Here is a 24,359-nt window from a genome sequence, read left to right on the forward strand (position 1 = left end):
ACGCTCTGCTTCTTCTGCGCTGTCTTTCTCTATTCTCCTGTGTGATACACGTATACTACATACTTTGTTGCGTCTTTATGTGAAATGCGTATTCTAACTGATATTAAATTTATTTTTCTTTTATCGATTTGCATTCATAAACCAAAATCAATTACATTCCTTCCTATTCATAAAATTATGTTTTTTTTTTACTTAGAAATAAACTTATCTAACATTACAGTAATCCAATGCGTTAGTTAAGTTGACTACCAAAACATTATTGTGATAATTTCTCAGTAAAATTTAACACTATAAATCAATTCATAAAATCCCATAACTAATTAAAAATAATATCAATAATATAAACTCAGCGTCAAAATAATAAAATAATCCAAAATTAAAAATGCACAAAATAACATTTAATACACAATAATAAAATAAAATATTTACATTACTTTTTAAAAATATATATATTTATTTTATTCTCCATTTATTTATTGAATTTCTTTCATTTATAATTAAATCTTTTATGAGTCTATTCGAAGAATAATTCCGTTTCATTCAATAACAATCACATTTGTTGTATCACATCTGTAGAGCGGTAAGAATAAACTTCCTACTCACCGCAGAACGCGAGCTTCAAATGTCAGAATATGCTATGCGATATTGGTTATAATAATTATAAAATTGTTAGGATACACGTATCAAAATGGCGTATTACCGTAATTTATTTGTCCACATTTCAGGAGTACGTCCCGCGATGACCACATTTTATTTTATCAAATGATTGTAAAAACAAACGAATATCTATCCGAGTCCTGAAATTAAGAAAATTTCTTTGTAAATATTAACGATCGTCCAATTGATATCACATCTAAAAAGTAAAAAGGACCTTTAATATATTCAGTCTTCACAAATATTTGTGACCAAACACAAATGTTTGGTGGCCTTTGATGTCCTAAGTAAATAGAGTGTTTGATCAAACATTGGTAGTTAGATTTGCAAAGATTGATGCGTAGTTTTCAGCCTGTGTTTTGATAACAATGTGTTTAGAATATGTTTAATTAAAGTGTATGTTTGTATTTAAAAGCATAAACGTAACATGAATGTATATCCTTGTAATCTAATTAGGTGTACCGGTACCATGTTCAACGTTAAGAGCATTATATTCATAATTTTATATGAGTTAGTGAAGACAGTAAGGTATTAGAATTCCTTCCGGCTCATGGAAGTTTCCCGAACATTATTCAAGTAGAAGTACTGGTTACAAATGCAGTAGACTAGAGTATTGATAACTTAGCGATCACAAACGCATTAACGCTTAACAGGTATATATAAATATTACTTATGAACATCGCCAATGCTCCACCAAGCTTGGGAGCAACAACTTGCCTTGGGAGCTAGTCCCTTTTGCCTGTAGTTACACTGGCTCTCTCACCCTTCAAACCGGAACACAACAATACTAATTATTGTATTATTGCTTAGCGGTAGAATGAATGATGAGTGGGCGGTATCTACCCAGACGGGCTTACACAAAACCTTACCATGTAAATATATAAATGATCTGATACAATACATTCTTATTAAATCTTTTCACGTAACCGGTATACAAAAACAAGATGAAAATCTAGTGAACTTTACACTTACTTGCAATATCGTAGATTCGAAATTTTCACATAGTTACCGAAGGGGAGCACGTACGGACGTGAGCACACCGCGAAGTATGTATAAAGTGTTGCGGGAAGCAGTTCGGATTTAAGTTTGTCTCATTCCGAAGTGCTTGCCTTCAAGTCACTTATATTTGGCTCACTGAACTACACGTCTACGAGAAAGATTCTTGAATTTTTTTCAGGCAGTGGACTTAATATGCTATTGTGAGTAGTCACCACCGCGTATGAACAATGGCTCTGGTTTTTTTTTTTGTTTTCTGCCTCGCACAACCCCTCTGTGGAACCGATAAGACTTGGGAACCTTCAAGAAAAGAGCGTACTTCTTTCTTAAAGTTCGGCAACGCACCTGCAAGCCCACCGGTGTTGCAAATTTCCATGGGCGGTGGTAGTCACTTTCCATCAGGTGAGCCTCCTGCACATTTGCCAACTATCACATAAAAAAAAAATCAGACAGATATATTATTCAAATTTATCTTTGTGTTCGAAACGTTTCACTAGGGATTGGAGCACCCATACGCGACCTATGTATAAATCTCCCTTCCCACGGAAAGATGATTTATTAAAAAAAAAAAAGGTAAGTATTCAAATACGATACGATACGAACAACCAACTGTAGAAGTGGCACTTATAAAATAGCGCCTACAAGTCACTTGTATATGTTATTCTGCATTTAAAACGTTACACTCAACAACAACACAAATATAAATATATATTTCTAACTAACAGCTTTACTTCGAACGCGATCTTAGTTAAGACAGAAATTTATTACGAGTGGCAGCGCAGACATTTTGGGGTACAAAAATTTGGCCGTTTAACGTGCGCGAAAGGCATCTTCAAAACGACGAGAAATTGCGCTTATTGTAAGTTATATATTTAAAAATTACAATTATTTATTTATTTCGAATAGTTACACCATCAACTTATCACTAAGCACTTAAAACTAAATACCGAAATAGGTAACATTCGAAGTGATACGTCTCTCATCAAATCATGACTTTATTTTTAGATGTTGAAAAAGAGTAACTACTGAGTTTCTTGTCGGTTCTTCTCGGTAGAATCTACATTCCGAATCGGTGGTAGATTTACTGTAAATAGTTTGTTAAATGAGGATTCAAACGTGCTTGTAAAATAGAATTAAATAAAGTATATTTTGATTTTTGTTTTTTTTTTTTTTAAGTATTAACAATATTTTGGAGTCATATAAATAATATGCATAGCTATTATCTAAGTATTACTATTAAAGTATTAACTGTTTGCTTCTCAATATATATTCTGTAAATTTATATATAAGCGCAAAAACATTAATGATTTTATAAGAAAATGTGACACTCTAGCATTGGTACAAGGAACAAACACAAACTTGTTACTTCTGTTATTATACAATTAGTCAGTTTGTGGTCGATAGTTCACCTTGGGAATGAAACGATCGCGTCCTGATTATTTCTTTTTGTATTAAATTTGTTAATTGTCATAAGTTGACAAAAAAGTCCGTCTGAGTTTTGTTCTCCGCTTTTGTCTGGTCAGGGTGTTTTCTTTTCTAATTTGTACAACAATAAGTAAGTGTAATGCTTCTATATTGAATAAAATAAATTCGGTTTGATTCCCCCGCGCGCCACTTCCGCGTACGGTTGTGCGGCAACGCACCTGTACTACCTACTCGCCTAAATAACGAATTATTAAATAAAATGTCATTGTCGAATCATTGCAATAATCTAGTTGTAAATGAATTACTGTGCTTTTTACAATGTAAAATTGATGTTATGGACGAAATAAGTTTGGTGCAAATATGTGAATCTAACTTTAATGACGCGGACATTTCTACTGCTAAAACCATTCTCTTCGAAGCAGCAAACTGTCGTTCTACAAGAAAAGGGGACGGGAAGAACAAGCGTTTATTACAGGATATTATTAAAGTTCTAAAAGAAAACGAGCCCGCTTCACTGCCCACCTTCGTTGCGAAAGATCTTCACCGTCTTCCGCCGGTGACATTCGACTACGTGGACGTAACGAGCTTACTAAAAGATATTTTAGTGCTTAAACAAAACATTCACTGTATTCAAACAGATTACGTTAAAGCATCTGAGTTATTTCAATTACAGCTAGAGATAGAAAACATTAAAACACAAAGTGAGAAACAGATTGGCGCAAAATCTTGCAACGGCTTTTTTTCAAATAACGAAGCCAAGCACGTCCCGAGTGAGTTAGCAACCAACACGCATGCGCCGTGTTGCGTTCCGTCGTCGACACCGTTGTCCTTCCTCGCGCCCGCGCAGAGCGGCAACGCTGCGCTTGCCACTGCTTCTGTAAGAGAGCCGCCCCCCGCGCCCGCTACAACGTCGCTGCCCGTGCTTACGCTTGCACCTGTTCGTGTGACCCCATCAGCTGATCGCACCGAGAACGATATAACTATCACTCCTAAGCCTACCGAATTGCGAAATTCAAATAAAACTCAATCCAGGCGACGAACTGACCGCTCTGTGAATACGACGGAACTAATAGATAATACATTGGATGAAATAAATTTTAATGATACTTTTACGACTGTCGTGAATAACAAGAAGAAGAAAAAGACTTACACAGGCAACAAAAACCCCAATCAGCAGGGAAAAGCTACATTAACCTCCAATAAACTTAAAATAGTACCCAAATTATCTTACATATACGCCTCTCGATTTGATAAACATACCACGGAAAATGACATCTACGATTTTATTAAAGATTGTGGACACACGGTCATAAAGGTTGAAAAACTTGTTCAATATAAAGATACTATATTTTCCTCATTTAAAGTTACGATTAAACAAGACCAGGAAAGCGTTTTTCTTAGCGCTGAGTTCTGGCCGTGTGGAGTAGAATATAGGAAATTCACGTTTAAACGCAAGTTTTATAAGGAAGACAATCCTAGACCTAATAATGAGAACTAGCATGGTCTCTTTTAACTGTAGATCTATAAAACGATGTGTTAACCATATAACCGACCTATGTGAAGAACATGACATTATTGCACTCCAAGAGCATTGGCTACTTCCAGAAGACCTGGGTTACCTAGACAAAATACATCCCGATTTTTCTAGTAACGGAGTCTCAGCGGTAGATACGACGACGGGCGTACTAAAAGGACGACCTTACGGGGGAGTAGCTATATTATGGAAAAAGTCTGTGTATCCGAATGTAAGAGTAATCGACACCGGATCGACGCGCGTCGCGGCTGTGTGTATTCAGCTTGCCGGCGGCCGCAGCTTCATAGTAATGTCGGTATATATGCCTACGGAGGACGCGGACCATCTACCTTTGTTTACGGAATGTTTGGGTGTCATTAGTGCGGTTATCGAAACGAACGATACTGAAACAGTGTTAGTGCTTGGTGATTTTAATGCGGATGTATCGCGCTCCAGTAGTTTATTCGGGGGTAAGATGTTAGATTTCTGTAATGACCAAAGTTGGGTGTGTGCCGATCTTGCTTTGCTTGGCACATCATCGAATTCATTTACGTATTTAAGTGACGCGCACGGCACTACGAGTTGGTTAGATCACTGTATTGTTACTGAGGCTGGTTTAAATATTGTTGATAGTATTTATGTTTTAAATGATATATATTATTCAGATCATTTCCCTATGATCATTAAATGCAATATTGATATGTTAATACCAAAGATAGATAAGTCACACAGTCACTCAATCAATAGAGTGATATGGGGTACTAGGAATCCGGAACAGAAATGTAATTATGCAAACTTATGTTTTAAGTATTTGGATTCGTATGAGTGGCCCACTATCACCTGTAAAGTAGGTTCATGCAATGATTGTCACCATCATCATAGGTTAATTGATACATATTATAAGCAGATAGTAAATAGTATTAAAAAAGCTGCCAAGCAGTCATATCAGGGCAAACTACGTAACAACAAAAAACCAGTCATTGGTTGGAACCATCATGTTAAAGATTGCCACGCTATAGCTAGGCAATACTATCAGCTGTGGAATTTTTATGGGCGACCTACGCAGGGTAATGTATATAACGATATGAAACATAGCAAAAGAATTTTTAAAAATAAAATTAAATGGTGTCAATTAAATGAAACTAAAATAAAAATGGATATTATAGCCACGTACAGAAGTAATAAAGACTTCGGGAATTTCTGGAAAGAAACCAATAAACTAAATTATAAGACAAATAGGCCTTTGACTGTTGAAGGAAACCAAGACCCATCTAATATAGCTAACTTGTTTGTAAATAAATTTAATCCTCCGATGCAGTCCCAGTCTATCAGTTCTAATAATCAAAATGTAGAGGCGACTCGTGGGCCATGGGCCCATGGTGGCTCGGAGACCGCAGAGGAGTGCTGCATAACGCTGCGCGTCGCAGCGGACGACGTATACCAGTGTGTCGCGCGCATGAAGCGCGGCAAGTCTCCGGGCCACGATGGGCTCAGCGTCGAGCACCTTTTATTTGCACCTGAGTTACTTTTTGAGAAGCTGACTACCTTTTTCAATTCATGTATCGAACATAGCTATTTACCTGCAGATTTTATGAAAACTATTGTTGTTCCTGTTATAAAAAATAGAACGGGCGATGTGTCCAGCTCCTCAAATTACCGACCTATTTCTTTGGCTACTATAATTTCTAAAATATTTGAAAAGATAATCATGAAACATCTAAATGAAAACTATATACAATTACATAATGCACAATTTGGTTTCCGACGAGGGTCATCCACCGATTTAGCCATTTTTACTCTAAAAAATACAGTGTATGAGTATTTGAATAGGGGCACCACAGTTTATTCATGCTTTTTGGATTTGAGCCGTGCTTTTGATACAATAAATTATAATATACTATGGCACAAATTAAGGAAAACCAAAGTACCACCTAAAATAATAAATATTTTAGAATACTGGTATGCCAATCAAATAAATCAGGTGAAATGGAATAATACTCTGTCAGAGACGTATAGGTTAACAAGTGGAGTGAGGCAGGGCGGTTTGACTTCGCCGGTCTTATTTAACCTGTACATAAACGAGTTGATTGAGGAACTGAGCAGCATGAGAGTCGGATGCCAGGTCGGTGGAGTGCGCGTTAATAACCTAAGTTATGCGGACGACATGGTGCTGCTTAGTCCGTCGGTCAACGGCATTAGGCAATTAATAAATATATGTGAGAAGTATGCTACTAGACACCACCTAACATACAATGTAAAGAAAACAGAAGTTATGATATTTAAATATAAGAAAGGCCCTGATGTAATATTGCCGATAAGTTTATGTGGAACAGTGTTAAAAATTGTTACGAAATTTAAATATCTGGGACATATTGTAGCTGATAATTTATTGGATGATGACGATTTGGAACGACAGAGGCGCAGTATAGCCTGTAGAAGTAACATGCTAGCCAGACGTTTCTACCACTGTTCCAATCAAGTGAAGGTAACGCTGTTCAAGGCGTACTGTCAGTCGTTATACACCAGCCAACTCTGGTACCGGTACACGAGGAGTGCCTATAACACTCTTCGTGTACAATATAATAACGCATTCCGGGTGATGATGAACGTGCCCTGGCGGTGTAGTGCGACTGACATGTTCGCCGAGAGCAGAGTTGCAAGTTTTGCCGCGCTACTACAGAAACTCAGGGTCTCATTCTACAGCAGAGTAGCCATGAGTAACAATAGCATTCTGTCCTCAGTATTCCAAACCGTTCATCTAAAAAGAGAGAGAAAAAACTTATAGTTATTCTTAATTTCGTTTAGGTTAAGTTTTTTAAATGTTCTATTTTATTTTGTTAATATTATTTTTATTGTATATTTCTTTTTATTATTATTTTTAAAATTTTAATGTATGTTGGTCTTGTGTATCTTATGGCTTTGAAATTGCCTGGAATAAAGAAATATTTAATTTAATTTAATTTAATTTTAGCTATAAAAAATACTATGATAAATATAATTTTATTATACAAATTATTATAAGAAATTTACTTATTCACAGTCAAAGTAAAATATCTAACAGCGATGCAAAAACTAAAATAACCTTACCTGAAAAGAACCGGAGGAGTAAACGGTTTCTTTGTGTATTTTTGTTCTAATTAAAAATTCGATTTGATAACTAGAAATAATGTAAGTCATTTAATCAATGCACTTAAAACAGATTGATTAGACTCAGACATTTACGCGTAGGACTGTATCGCGTAACAATCAGCAATGTTAAACTAAAGCCACAACTGTGCGACTTATCAAAGTCTCTTTGTCGTTGTTATCTCGTTCAATCTATGTTGGTACCACAGGCTCATCAATTATTCGACCGCAATGCTTTGTGTTGTTATTTCGATATGAAGGTTGAATCAAACCAATACGATAAATGGTACAAGGGATTCGAAGTAAGTTTCGTTTTAAATATGAAATCGTATCGAAAATATAAGATCATCTGAGAATTTAAATTCTCTTGTCACGGTTGGAGAGAATTAGACGGGTTGTTACTGTTAAGTATCTTCAACACCAAGCATTTCTTAAAAGTAAAATAACATCCTGTAAATGTCCCGCTGCTGGGCTAAGGAGTACTCTATCTTTTGGAACCCATTCCACCACGCTGCTCCAGAGTGAAAATTCATGTGGCAGAATGTCATTTAAATTAGATATATGCAGGTTTCCTCGCGATTTTTTCCTTTATCGTCGAGCACAAGATGCATTTAACATGAAAATCCGTGGTGTTTATCCGAGTTAAACCCGCAATCATCGGTTAAGAACTGTCTAACTGGGTCATATCGGCAGTACAAAAACAAAGATGTATTTATTTGGTGGTAATGAAGAATGTCATGAATATCTTGACTTTTATTGAATAAATGTGTCCCAAGATATTTTGATATTACAAATATTGACGTGACATTTGACTACATATTATAAAACAATATGTCCCCACTTCGTTTGTCTGTACGTCTGAACGCGATAAGCTCAAAACCGAACGGATTTTTACATGGTTATCACCAATGCACGGAGTGACTTATGAGCAAGGTTTAGGTTTATAATTCACTACGGTTTTGTGTAAACTGGCTGAATATGACGACAATTGTTTGTAGATTTAAAAATGTCGCGTAATATAAAATAGTTATCTGTATGATGTAAACGTTATATGTAAACGCTTATTCGAATCGTGCGAAGCCGGGACGGATAGCTAATTAGTTAATAAAGCTAAATCTGATATTTTTTTGTCATACAACATTGTGTATCGTGAAACACGATCTCGATCGTAATGTCTGTATCTTCGAAAAAACTATTTCATCTCATGAAATAATTTCTATTTAAACGTGTTAAAATCGTTATTTTAAGTCAAAGATTCCTATATAACATGATTATATTAGATTATATATTTTTTATTGTATAACATTTCTGATATTTATTCAAATATTTTTTTATCATTACTTAAAACACTGACATTTGAGTGTCTGGATATGTTTACTCAATACGATTAGAATATTTTAACGCAGCGACCTGACAAGCAAACCGATATTACCATATTATGTCTAACGATTTTTCTAAAACATTTTTGAAACACGTAATACGTCCCTAAGTACTGATCCTTGTAAATTGACATATTAAATTGACCTATATAATATGAATTATTTTATATAGTTATATATAATCTTAAGCATTATAAATCGTTCAAGGTCGTCGGTATGTACGTGTATGTGGGCCGACAATGATTCAGTTAAGTCTACTAAGATTCACATATTATAATTGTATCTATTGCGTTGAAATAAATATTATTTATTTTCCCTGCCCTGTTCCCACACTATTTGCGGCGCAGCGTGACTTCCTTCCATTCTCCACTATTATTCATAATCTGATCGTTCTCATCCATCAAAACCAAACCAAACCAAATAGAAATAGATAGAAAGATCGTCCAGCATAACGCTTTTACCTCGCGTGACGATTTCTGCCAGTTCTCTCTACTATAAGCTGAGTAAAAGAAATTCAAGAATATTACGGAACGTTTCGGACATAAATGTTGTCCAACAGGGTAGGTACCAGTCAACAACGAGATATTCAACTAGTATTGTTGTGTTTCGGTTTGAAAGTAGGGTTGGTTTGAGTGAGCCAATTTAACTAAAGGGATGTAATATTTTAATTCCCGAGGTTTGTAGCACTTTAATAATATAAGGATTTTTTGATATTTCATATAGCGCCCATTACTATAGTCGATGATGACTGCTTACCGATTGTCAAGCCTATTCGCCCGTCTGGCAACATATCATACTATAAAAAAAATGTACATCCCTATTCTGGACTGCTACTGACCATTTGCTTATAAAAAAACAAACTAACTTTTATGGGCTTACAACCTAGCCAATGGAAAATGAGTCAGTCAACGCTGTCGTTGAACTGATAATTGCGTTTCAGAAACACATTGACATTTAAGCGATGTTTATCTGTTGCACAAATTTACTGGACAAAAAACTACTGACGAAACTCCATAAACCGGAAAACAGTAATGACGTAAGTCGGTTGGAAATTAATCACGAGCTGAACGGATATAGTTTTAAGAAAAAAAAAAAAAAATGTCGTACATCGTTCGTACAGACTTCAAACAGCTTTGTATTACATACTATTCTACCTGAAACGTTTTCAATGAAAAAATCCTGTTATGTTCATTTGCTGCTGTGCACTAAAAGTTTTTTATGATTAATTTTCAGTAAAGGTATACAAGCCAGTGGTTTTAATATAAGAAAAGTGTTTACCCATTTTTTTGACACAACAATGTAACATAAATTTTATTTGCGTGACATTTAATACATTTTGTGTTTACCTGTCAAAATAAATAAAATTATCATCGTGTTAAAATTATGTATTGTACTATTGCCATTTCTGTTTATAATCCTAAGAATAAATAAATAAATACTTTATAAATATGATAAAATTAGTATTACTATTGCAGCTATTTTTAAAAGAGTTAAATTTAAAAACGACACTAAAAATTTAAATTTAGAACTAAGTAAATTCCAATTATTAACCCTAGTATATAATATGTACATATTGTGCTTAAATATCCGACGAACGCAACACGTGTTTCCTCCTGAAATGTTTATTAAAATATTATTAATGTGAAAGTAATTCTGTCTGAATGTTGCTCTTTCAAGGTTAAACCGTCATCAACCACCGTATTTGATGAATTTTGGTATGAAGCAAGCTTTATCTCCAAGGAAGGACATCGATTTTTTATGCCTTATGACCTGACGACCAGTCCGTTGAAGAACGGGAGCGAAACATCGAGTATCAATTAGTCTTTAAAAATAGACAAAACAGTCATACAGATTTTTCAACCGTTTTATTTTTTAGGTTATTCACAGGCTTAATTAAAAAAAAAAAAGAAAAAAAAAATATATTTTTTAAAAATGTTCGAAATATGCAAACGCATACAACGATTTCGTTAAATTTTATTCTATTTCACGTTTATAGGAAAAGTCATAATATATTATAATTTTGATGAGAATCAACACTGTGTCAAAAAAAATGAGCTAAAATTATCGGGAAATGCTAAAACTTCAGAGCGTAAATGTGAGGTGTACTATGTATTAGATCGGATCTTACTCAATCAACATCAGTATAAACCAGGTTCTATAATTGAAAATGGTTATTGTGAATTTAAATGAAAATCTATGATAAACATACATACATACATACATAAGTCTCATAAACATAGTTTTTCTGTCTTTTGAAAATTGTTTTAATCTATGTATGTCAAAGGCCTACATGTCATATAGGCGTACCTTAATAGGTTTATGCTTAAAACATCTAAATTGTCCAATTGTGTATATATGGAATGTAAAATAACCAACCTTTTTTTAAAGTTGGTTAATATCAAATCAATAATTAGATTAGATAATAATTTGCAATATCATTATTTAGATCATTTATTATTATTGATTACTTTATATTTCAAACAAAAAAATATTTACGTCAAATGTAACTGTCAACTTAAGAATTTTTTGTCTGTGGAAAAAGGATATAAGTAGATTTGACGGGCTTTGAAAAAAAATTAGGTTGGAGAAAAAAAATGGCGTGTGTACTCTAACTGATCACGAAGATAAATATAATTCATAAATTGATGTAATAACAGTGTGACTTTTTAATAAATAATTAAAGTTACTTAAACTATACAAAGGAGCTTTCTTACACATCCAAGTTCTTATATCCCTTGTGCATATCATCACACTCACTAACTTTGACTCACTCAACCTTCAATCAAGAACATGAGATTGCAATGTATCGCCGTTAGGAGAAATAAACTGTGACGAAATCTAACGTGCTATACTCTAATTTAAACAAAGTCAAAGGTTTACATCAGACGCAAAAATAGAACCATCAATTTCATGCATCACTTCACATATTTGGTATCAATTTTGCATAAACATATCTAATTGTATGATGTAGCATCAAACGTGCGTAAACAAAAAGCAATCTATTACGGCACTGGCTTAACACGTCCCTCTAACTCTTGAACAACAAAGTTGATCTGGAGCGACTTCAACGATTTACATGTAAATTGGGTTTCAAACGGATTCGAACGTTCATAGTTAACACAACTAAAACGAAACTACATTCCTTCGAATAAACAATAAGCTTTAAACCTATCGACATAAGGTAGAAATTAGATATGAACGTACATTATCGGATGATATATTAAATTTGTATTTAAATTAGAAATGCAAACTTACGTGCGTTCATCTGGATGTACGTATATGGACTTTGTTAGTAGGTGTTAGGTCTCAATTCAGATTGACTAATTGTTATTTTGATGTATTTAAATAGTTTGTTTGTCGATAAGTCTTAACTTTCGATAAGGCGTTCGACCCGATGTGTGACGTAGTACTTACTTTTGTAGGCTGTTTGCTTTGAAATTTCGAAGGCTTAGGATAATTTACTGGATTAAAAAGTATAGAGTTCGATTTTTGAACGTTAACTATTTTTGTGTGTTTGCGTGTGTGTATTATGTTTACGATAGTTTATTTCGCCCCAAATATCTTGAGCTTAAATCGATAGTGAATCGAGTCTAATGAGAGTACAAATAGATATATAGTTGGTACAGCTGATAGCCTGACGATTAAAGATATCCACCACAGACTGAATGATGGAGTTCAGAATAAACCTACAATTCGAAGAACTTAATTAAGATTAACGCTGAAGAACACTGCCGTCACAATTTAAAAAGGCACAATTAACACTTTGCAAATGTTGAGAAAATCGAGATTAAAATATTTTGGGAATTTTCTTAAAAAAAATACCTTTGAAGTGTGATTTTCAAACTTGTGTGAATGTTAAAAGTTGACTATGATTAGTATGTATATAACGACAGAAATTACTATATATTCTTTTTAATGTATATAATTAATAATTACCTTATTAATTTTTAACTTAACATAAAAAATTACATTACTAGCGCAATATTACGTTTAAAAGGCACATATAACTAAATATGCCTTATCAATGTAAAATTTTGAGATAAAAAATAAAATATTATGATGAAAAGGCACCTTTTCTCTATTGTGCCTTTTCATTGATTTTTTTTATATTCATTAATCATTAAATTATTAGAAAAAACTTTTATTAATTAATATTAAAAATAGTTTCTGACATATATATTTTGTTTATATTTCAATATGACATGTATTTTATTGTGTCCCTGCAATGGGATTGTATAATATATATTATAATAAGGTGATAAATTAACATTGTGTTAGAAATAAAATAAGGTAGTTATAAAGAAATAAAACGTTTATTTTAAGTAGTACAAAGTCTTCAAAGGTCAATAAAATTATTATAACAATAATTGAAGTATAACACTTCCGAATCTCTATTAATTAAAAATTAACAAGGTAACACAGCCAGTAAGGAACTTTAATAATATATTTTATCAAAATAAAGAAAACATAGCTTACTAAATCAATACCTAATAATTATCATTACAGTTATATAACAACTATCTAAGTAGCTTCAATTTTTATCACAATCATTAATTGAATTAACTTCCTATAATTATTTAAATGGCACTTTGCATCTTTCTCTCATACTATTAAGAGATATACTTAGTAATAATAATAGCTCAGTAAAATCAACTTTATACTCGTATTATCAAAATTAAACGAAAACAAATTCTAAACATGAAATTAGGAACAACAAGGCACTTAATATTAATTATCATAATACCTAAGTATCGATTAAAGAGACTATAAAAATCAATCTTCATTCATGCATTCCCTGCTCACCTCGCCCCGCTCACTTCATCTCCGTTCAGAAATGTTAAGTGGTAAAGGCACAAACGTCAATGTGCCTTTTTATTTAACATTTTAAGGTGTAAGGGTTAAAAAGAAAAGGTATAACTAACAGTTGTGACCTTTCTTTCGACGTTAATTGCTTAAGTATCGGTATAAAAAATAAGCACAATTGCCACATGAGCCTTTTATACTTGATGAACGTCAGTTATGCCCATTCAATTAAATATATAAAAGTAAAAAGGTAAAACTAAAAGTCATATCACACAATATGCCCTTTTCTTGTAATAAAACTCAAAAAATGGTGCAGTTGTGCCCTTTAAGCTTATACTATCTCTGTTAATTTTGTAGCTATAAATCCACAAAAAATCAGGCAGTTAGGCCTTTTTTTCCTGATTCTGGATATATATATAACTCAATTTTCCAAAAAAAGGTTAGTTGTGCCCTTTTTCAGTAACACGGCAGAACAATTAACCAGAAACAGCTTGAACAAGTTCAAACGATTAATTATAAGTGAAAATAATATTTACAATTATTATAAATATAATAAACGTATTAATGATTTAAAATATTTTAAAAACTAGCGTTTATTTAATACATGTATTAATACAATTTTTTTTATATTACTAGCTGAACCTGCGGCTTTACCCGCGCTTTAATAAAACTTTAGTTATAGTACACATATACACAAACAATAAATGATCTCCAAACTAAATTTCATCAAAAGCGTTTCAGCGCTTTTAGCTTGAAGAGTTAACGGACAGTTACTTTCGCATTTTTATTATTAGTATAGTTATATTGTTAAAGAGATGATAGAGATTATATTAGAATTATATTAGCAGGCTGTAAATTTCCCACTGCTGGGCTAAGGCCTCCTCTCCCTTTGAGAAGAAGGTTTGAAGCATATTACACCCCGCTGCTCCAATGCGGGTTCATGTAATACACATGTGGCAGAATTTCGTTGAAATTAGACACATGCAGGTTTCCTCACAATGCTTTCCTTCACCGCCGAGCTCGAGACGAATTATAAACATAAATTAAACACATGAAAATTCAGTGGTGCCTGCCTGAATGAACCCGAAATCATCGGTTAAGATGCACGCGTTCTAACCACTATTATATCTTTATATTCGTATAGAGAGATTTTATTGTCACTAACACAAATATTTCAGCTTAACTCAATCGGTTGAATTAATCCAACCGATAAGTTTGTTTGTTCAGCTCGTAAAAGGTAGAGAAAAGGACAGTAGGTATTCATCACCGGATCAAACGCGGGTGTAGCCGCGACCACCAACTAGTCGTTATATAGTCCCTTAGACCCACATACCGACAGGTGAAGTTAAAACATTTTGTAAAGGGGAAAGTGATCCAAAGTTTTACAATATTGATTCTGTTTCCGTTACTTTATTATAAATAATAAATAGGTTTCTTATATTTGGTTTCAGTGTTCAGCTTAAAAAAATATTCTTATTGACTAGCTGTGCCCACGAATTCGTTCGCGTTTGAACTTAATAAAAAAGCGTGACTTTATTATCATTTTACATATAATTCTAAAATAAAAGTAGCCTAAGTTACTACATATTACATCAGCTATCTGCCAGTGAGAGTCTCGTCAAAATATATCCCGCATAGTAAGGTAATCGCTTGTTGATTGGTGGTTATGTCCTTGGAAAGTGGTGGAAAGAGGGGGAAAGGTCGCCTGGACGAATTATAACCCGTTTCCTTACGTGACAATTTCTATCAGTTTACTCTTCTGTAAGCAACGTAAAAGAACTTCGTCCCAAAAACCACTGCCGAGAATGATTTAGTCGCAGGACGATTACCTTTAAGGATTTCTCCAAAGTATGGATATATAAACTCTTCAACAATAAAACTCTATACTGCTTCTACATGTTGTTGATTTTTTAATTGTAAAAATATGGCCGGTCACATATCACAGGGCGATGGCCATATATGAAAAACTATAAGGAATAGTAGCAATGCCCCCTAGCCCCATTATAAGGAATTACTTATATTCCTATTTACCCCTCCATTTCAACTTAAAGCTTGTGTTAGGAGTGGGTGAGTGATGACAATAGCTTAGAGGTTAGGAACGATCCTGCGACATTTTACGTTGCTAGGCGGCCCTTAAATCATTTCGCTATTGACGCTTCGAAAAGTGTTCAAGGTAAATATTGTTATTGGAAGTAATATTAAAAATGACAATATTCATTGAACTATTTAATTGGAATTGAAATCAAATCTTTTCAATTCATATTTTAACAATCAAATAAATAATTTCAAACTTTTCAGACTGGACCTTTAAACGTTATTAGCAATTATTCCAATATAAACAGCTAAAAGGCAGTCGATATCGTATAATTTAAAACGAAACCTTTTGAAATTCCATCAAAGTTTATCTAATTTAATGGCAATGAGATCGAGGGTCAATGGTTCATAAGTTATAGTTTAAACTTATCCAACCTTTGCTTTGTTCAGAATGGTTTTGGGTTAATGAAGGATGAGATAACTTACTTTTTTTAATATATATTTTTTTAATTAAGGCAATATGAGATTGTCTTAAGCTGAAGACGATTGTTAAGACATTGGTGATTGTAAATTTATTTAAAAACTCAAATATGACAATTTAATAAAAATAATAATGATTTTTTATTCAAAATGGCCACTTATAAATTACCTTTGCGCCTTTAGAACATTAAAATAATAATTATGTTATTTTGACAATGTTATGTACATTTCTCATATAAAATAAATTACTTCATTTTTTATATAAAAATTAAGTTTTATTTTATTGTTTTTATATAGTATAAGAACTTATTGTTTTTTTTTGGATTTTAATAAAATAGTCAGTATTTATTTCTTACATAAATTTGTTTACATATGTTATATAATAACCGGTTTCATTTAAACTATTTATCGAGAATTTCTCGATATATTTGGAGGAGTCTACGTGTTTCCTTATCTTAGGATGGAGGTTACAAAATAACATAACCATTCCCTTAACATTCTTAAATATATCGATTACTTTTTGATGCATTACCTAAATAAAGTGGGAATAGTTAATAATATTATTAAGTCTTAAAATTGATCTTACATAAAGTGTAAAAATTACGGACAATCAATGTTGAAAGATCAACGGAATTTAAAAAAAATATAGAATAAAACTTTGGACAATTTCCCATCGATTATTATAGTCGCATACCTTCAATAGTTTTCTCGTAATTAAATTACAAAGCAAATTAAAGGTCAGTATGTATGTATAGATAAGAAGGTTAAAAACTTGCAAGCTTTGTTTGTTAATTGGTCTAGGTGGAATCTTGCAATCGGAGTTAGAAACATTCCCCACTGATCTGAAATTTGCATGATTGCTGAGTTTCGATGAAACTGCATTTTTATGGTAAGCACCTGATTGTATGCCCAAGATTGGCTCTAGGCTAAGAAATTCTTTACCGATTATATGTATAGCCAAAAAAATTATACACATACTATCCGCGTACCCGATGAGGATCCCCATTGAATACCATTACAACGTCTTTAACTTACAAACAAGAAATTAAATACAGATTTTCATATAAAAAAAAAAAAACAAAAATCCATAAATTCTTCGAATGATGAATTTGCAAAAACACTGTAACAGCATAATCTTAAAGAAAAATATTAAAACCGATTCCAGTATTTCAAACATTTGTAAAGGACGAACTTCGATACGAACGTTCATTCACTACTTCCTCTCTCAGGTGATGAATTTTCAAAAACTTGTAGTTCCGTACAAAGGTTTATCCCAAAGGAGATAAATTTTGAGAAAATCGATAGATATTATATATCATAGTTTACCACAAAATTCAGAGTGTCGCCAGCCTTTATATCATATAAAATTGTATAAAAAAATTAGATTTGATTTACTTCATTTATATATTTAGAGTTTATTTTCTCCTCTTCAAGTCATTTAAATGAAAGGTTTTTTTACAAAAAGTTGTTAGTTATTTATTAAAACATCAAAATTAAACATGCGTATCAAATATACAGCAACTTATGCATTTTGAGTAACATCAAAATAATAACGCCGAAATGTTCTACTAAGCAAACACGAGGGTGATCGGCAAACCTTCGAACAATTTATATTGGTTTATCAAGATTTACTTGTCAGCCTTTTACAATTAACGATGTACTCACGACACAAAAACCGAAACTATTCAAGAGCGCTACTTAAAATATTTTTTAAAATTCTAAGCCTGGATGAAAAAAATATGGTTTAACTGCCCTACCACTGGTCAAAGATGATTGACACTATGACAAGTCCTCATATTTCTTATTAAAGCCACATATAAATCAAATCAAAATAAACTTTATTCAAGTAGGCTTTTACAAGCTGTTTTTGAATCGTCATTTAACAAACTATTTAAAATAAAGCTACCACCGGTTCGGAATGTAGATTCTACCGGCAAGAAACTCAGTAGTTACTCTTTTTAACTTATAAAAATACAGTCATGTTAGTTAAATACAATTATATATGTATGTTATGTCTCCTGCCTGGAAGTCAACAAGCATTAACTCCACGCTTTTTTATCATCGATATAATCTTGTATCGAATAATATGCCTTCTTTACCAATGTATTTTTTACAATTGACTTGAATCTATGAAACGGCAAAGTTAAAAATGTCTAACAATCCATTCCAATCCCAAACAATCGCACCAATTATACTGCTTGCTTAAATATGAACTAGGTGCTCTTTCGCCCTTCCAACCGGAACACAAAACTAAGTATTGTTAATTGGTGGAAAATATTTGATGAGAGGGTTATACCTATTCTGACGAGCTTGCACAACGTCCCTACCTACAAATACGTAAATATCGAAATTTTACATCAAGTTCCAAAAATGCACTCAAACTTATATAACATGTCTTGATGGTAAGGCTTTGTGTGAGCCCGTTTGGGTAGGTACCATCTAACAACAACAATAATATTCAGTATTTTGGTGTTTTGGTTTTAAGGGTGAGTGAGCCAGTGTAACTACAGGCACAAGGGACATAACATCTTAGTTCCCAAGGTTGGTGGTGCATTGGCGATGTAAGGAATGGTTAATATTTCTTACAGCGCTATTGTCTATGGGTAATGGTGACCTTTTACCATCAGGTGGACCATATGCAAGTACATTAATCAAAAATATAAAAAAAAATGTCTTAGGTCACAATCGACCTTTTTGCTGCTTTTATAAATAAACGATTAATAAAATAAAACAATACGACAAAATATCGTGACGTATAAAATACTTCAATCTCGAAGGTAAATTCAGGAGTCGATATGATTACAATTTCCATATCTTACGGTGACATTTTGTCATCGTTTTGTAGCAATTTTATGGCAGATGACTTTTTGATAATGCGATAATGTACGTCTAGCCTTAAATTTTATTTCAAATTTTCACAAATACGTAACAGTTTGTTAGAAGATACCATAACATTTAAGAAAGCAAATAAAATCTATACTCATATTGTATATGCGAAAGTAAGTATGTCTGTATGTTATTATAATTATCAGTGTTAGAAAAACTTAAATATCTTGAATATCGAAATGATTCCACAGTTTTTAATAGATTAAAAACTGTGGAATTATTTCGATATGTATAGATGTATAGATACAATCAGTATTGCTTCAAGTGGATTAATACAGTTTTATTACTTACCCCGAAACCTGCAGCTAACTAAGCTATGACAAGGTAAAAAATAATGAGGAAAAAACAAATGAATGACTGTTTTCAAAACTCAAATGTACCAGCTAAATTAATTTATAAATTTGAATTTGAAATTCTTAACCAAAAAGGATTTCAGATCAAATTGGCCAGTACGACAAAAAGCTAATTTCATATGTACGGACCTAATATTCAAGAATTTCTAGAGTATTAGCATAGTATCGTGTAATATGCTTTATCGTTTAATGGGCTTTAAATAAAAAAGCATAAAAATCGATTAAAAATTCCGATATTGATAATTTTTTTTGCGTATATTTCCATAGATGGTCTAGATTGGACCCGGCAGGTGGCGCTGTAAACAGGGTGTAGATATTTTTTTATTTCCACCGGTCGAAGATCGACAGCTATTTTTATAATACAAAACCAATAATTTATCACAGAAGAGTATCAAGATTTGTGGAGTTAAAGACATTTTAAATTTAATTTAATTCTAATGTTTATTCCATGATTGTCACCGATTCTATATCCCGATACCTGAGGGCTAATTTCATATGTTGACCGAGATAGTTACCAACTCAGAATTTGACTAGATATGTCATTTCTAAATATCTTTGGCAATGACAAACAATGATTTATGCTTTGCTTTTAAGTCTTTGGCACTATGCCAAGGTCTATCATTATAATCACTAAATTCATCTAAATGAGTAAAAACGTGTATCTTAACCAAAAATTGTTGTTACAAAACCAGGCAACATCTATGTTTTTATTTTTTTTATGGTATGGTGGCAAACGAGCCGGAGATCTGACGAAAAATGACAACCACCATGGACATCTGCACCACCAGAGCCGTTAAGAATTTACACATTAAGAAATGTGTCAGCACCTTTCTTGAAAAACCGCCGCCGAAAGCTGGTCCTACAAAGTGGTGAAAAATCGCTCTGTTATGGTTTTGGATATCTAGGAGGTAGAAATGAAACTTGAAATTCTGATCCGATGTCCGAAGGTGAAATTCAGCATTCATTTAATTCAAACAATTCCTTTATTTTCCGATGTTGGATCACTGTGCATCTTCTACCAAATTTGATCAAACATCGGAAAGGACTTGATCGTTAATATTTCGAGCGAAACCTTAGTCGAATTCAAAGCCAATAAGGCTTTGAACTCCTTCGACTGTGGTTGCATGATCTTTCAAAGGGTTCTTGGCCGTTTATTCTATTTAAGTTCCAACATGGCCTCATTTTTTTGGGCGTACAAATGTAACTTCATTCAAAAATCTGAACAAACAATGTTTATTAGGCTGTTATGCGTCGGGTTCTGACATCTTTGTAGTACATATAAAACCTTTTAATAGAAAATGTAGCCGTTGCGGAACACACGACAAATGTACACCAAAATTTATGGTTATTAAAAATCTAATTATAATTATGAATTTAATTAAGTAAATTCATATAATTCCGTTTAATAAAACAAATATTATTACCAATAATATAGTGTACAGCCCAAGGCCACAAGGAAGAAAGGGACAGGACCGAGAAAATGACGGCATAAGAAAGCATCACGACACGTCTTTGCCGTTAGGACATACAAACCAGTCTTACGTTCAAAAGGGGCCAATGGGTATTTGTTGTCAAAAATGTTATTCAGATATTTCACTTCTTATAGTCAAATTTCACGTTATTTTTTAACAACATATTTAAAAACTGTGAGAAATGTTTGATATGTTCAGATATTTCCTCTCCAACTATAACTCAGATGGCATTTGTGATTCGGAACGTATTCACGTCAACAAAATTCCCACAATTCATATACATCTTTTAGTTAATGATGAAGATGATTTCAAAAATCTTATGCCGCATAAAATTCAGTTCTCGATACTCATATCTCATCCAACGTATTAAGTTTTTTAAAAAATCATCTCGCTACAATTAGACATGTCAAGTATTTCGAACCAATAATGAGATTTCGAGTCAAGATTTTAAATAATATGCATGATCATATTTGCTTGTTATTAAATTATATATGATATTTTTTAACTACCTCGTTGGTTTAATAATTAGCTTGTGACGCGCGAGACCCTGAGTACGAATCCCAGTTTGGGCTTTTAAAAGATGATGGCTTTTCTATCGAGAAGTTCTCAGTAGGAGGTTGACAAATGGTAGTGATTAAACCATGCAACGTAAGTAAAGTAAAACTTTTGATTCAACAAACATCTCAACATCTGAGCACGTACTCCTTCTGGTCGTGTTGGATTTGCCGTCCCTCTGGGTTATGATTGGTAAAGGAATGTAGGGTACACCAGTATTTATACACGCACATGTATGTACAATAACATCTCCAGCACGACTGACGTTACTTGGTGGCTCAAGTCCGTCTGGGTAGTAGGAAGGGTAGTAATAAGTAGTATCCACCCATCATATATTCTACCACTAAACAGCAATACTTAGTATTGTTGAGTTCCGGTTTGAAGACCAAGTGAGCTAATGCAACTAAGGGCACAAAAAACACAACGTCTTAGTTCCCACCGTTGAGTGCGCACCAGCGATGTAAGGAATGGTTAATATTTCTTACAACGCAAATGTCAATAAGTGATGATAACTACTTATCATCAAGTATCCCATTTGGCCCTTTCGCCTACCTATATAATAAAAAAGACTGGAATCGATAAAGAGGAATTCATTAATATATTTTAATGTATTATTATTTATAATCATATTGAATTAAATAAATAACCATTTTCATTGTCTGATTACGAATAAAGGAAATAAAGAGTATAAAAATCAAATCATAATAAAAGAAAAAAATAATGAATTCTCCGTAACAATAGATCCATTAGTTAGTACTGAGAGAGAGCAAACATTTTAAAAACAAACTGTATATATTAGTGAAGTATATATTGCATATAATTAATTCTGAAAACAATTGAAGATAATTCCAAAATTCTGAAATAATATCATGATTTCAATCACAAGAAACAAAATTGATATGACTAAATTAATTAATTAAAATATTATTACAAAATAAGTTTATATAATATTATTGAAAATCGTACACAATACTAAGGGGGAGTAAATAATACATTTTATGTCACACACTTGATTGCCAGACCAAAAAGTTGATCCGATTTTTTTATAGTTTGAAAACCCACATAGTACATGGTCCACGTGGCTCTTAAGCCTCAATCTCCGGTTATGAAGAACAGTACCTGTCATAAAAGAATTCCAAAATCTTTACAGCATAAACGCGTAACAGGCGTGAGGATGATTATCCATTTTATAGTCGTCGTTCACCTGACAATACTGGTATACAAACGACAATCCGATTACGAAATAACTCTATAATTGGTATCGACAATTACTGGATTGTTCCATTTCACCGGTACTGTCGCGCACTCTTAGAACACATTGCACTACTGCAAAGATCAAAGTTAAGTCCATTAAATATATTTGCAAATATGTTAATAAAGGTTCAGACTTTGTTGTATTTGTTGTTCAAAATGCTAACGATGTAGTAACACCATATCAAAATGGAAAATATATTAGTACTTCTGAAGCAATCTGGTGGATGTTGTCACAGTAGAATCATAAACGTTTTCCCGCAGTAGCACATCTGGATATCTCAATCCCAAGTGCCCATTCGGCCGTCCGTCTACCATTGTTGTAAAAAATCAGTAATAGAGAACATTCTACTCTTAACCACGGGATGTGTAAGGGTTCATCGGACAAGACCTTTTTCGATCTCACTCCGTCGTCTCTGTACAGAGAATGACAATCTCGCAGACCAACTAAGATCATCCACGCCATTTCCAACAAACAGCATAAATGCGTAGTATTATCGGTGCATTATCCTAACACCAATACACCGAATCAACAACATAAATAATAGAGAAAATGCGAGCAAAACTGCAGGTTTTTATTAAATCGAAAATTTTAGTTATCATCTATTTTCAAGATATCAATACTGAAGAAGGAGGCTAATAGGATAAATTTATTTTCTTTGTCGCCAAACGAAATTGTTTTTGTCCAGACGAAGGTTCAGAACAATCGTTTGTCATTATGTATCAATAGTGACGCCTTCAGAAAGTTGCTTGTAATAATTTACGTCCCAATTGATGGAACATAGCGGATTTTATATAATGACAAGCGGTGCCCGCGACTTCGTGCGCGTTTGAATTCAGCAAAATGGTTATTATTGTAGCCTAAGTTACTTCTTATTACATCATCTATCTGCCAGTGAAGGTCCCGTCAAAATCGGTCCAGACGCTCCAGAGATTAGCCGGAACTAACAGACAGGCAGACAGAGAGACAAAAATTGTAAAAAATGTATATGTACCGTGTAGTGTATATACGCATAAAGTAAAACGCGGTTGTTTTATTATTACAAACAGTCACTCCAATTTTATTATATGTATATGTAACGTATATATTATACGATATGAAAAACATCCTTATTATCGCTTTTAGATACGACACGCAACCTCAATTCTCTGTGCAGGTGTGTGTGTATATAATAGTTCACAAGTGCATGCACAGACACAGACATATTGTCACAATTTGACGGTAAGGGTATATAGGACAAAAAAAGATCAGTCGCGACAGAGCTATTCTGTAAAAAATCACTTCATATCTCACTCGTCAAATATTGACGATCGACTTATAGCGGTACGCCATTTATTTATATCAATGTCGCATATCAAATTCTGACATTTAATTTGTGTACTCTGAGTTTTGAGATACTTCTTGCAGACTTTCTACAGGACCACGGCAATA

The 24,359-nt window shown here is 33.1% G+C and overlaps 1 protein-coding gene across 1 annotated transcript; it reads left to right on the plus strand.

Annotated features, from left to right (window-relative positions):
• Positions 1-3,409: 3,409 nt before the first annotated feature.
• On the plus strand, positions 3,410-4,573 carry LOC125069012. The gene has a single exon (XM_047678415.1). The coding sequence runs from the start codon at positions 3,410-3,412 to the stop codon at positions 4,571-4,573; it is 1,164 nt and encodes a 387-aa protein (XP_047534371.1).
• Positions 4,574-24,359: the final 19,786 nt, after the last annotated feature.

The sequence above is a fragment of the Vanessa atalanta genome, chromosome 14 (genome assembly GCF_905147765.1).
Source record: "Vanessa atalanta chromosome 14, ilVanAtal1.2, whole genome shotgun sequence".
Classification (NCBI taxonomy): Eukaryota; Metazoa; Arthropoda; class Insecta; order Lepidoptera; family Nymphalidae; genus Vanessa; species Vanessa atalanta.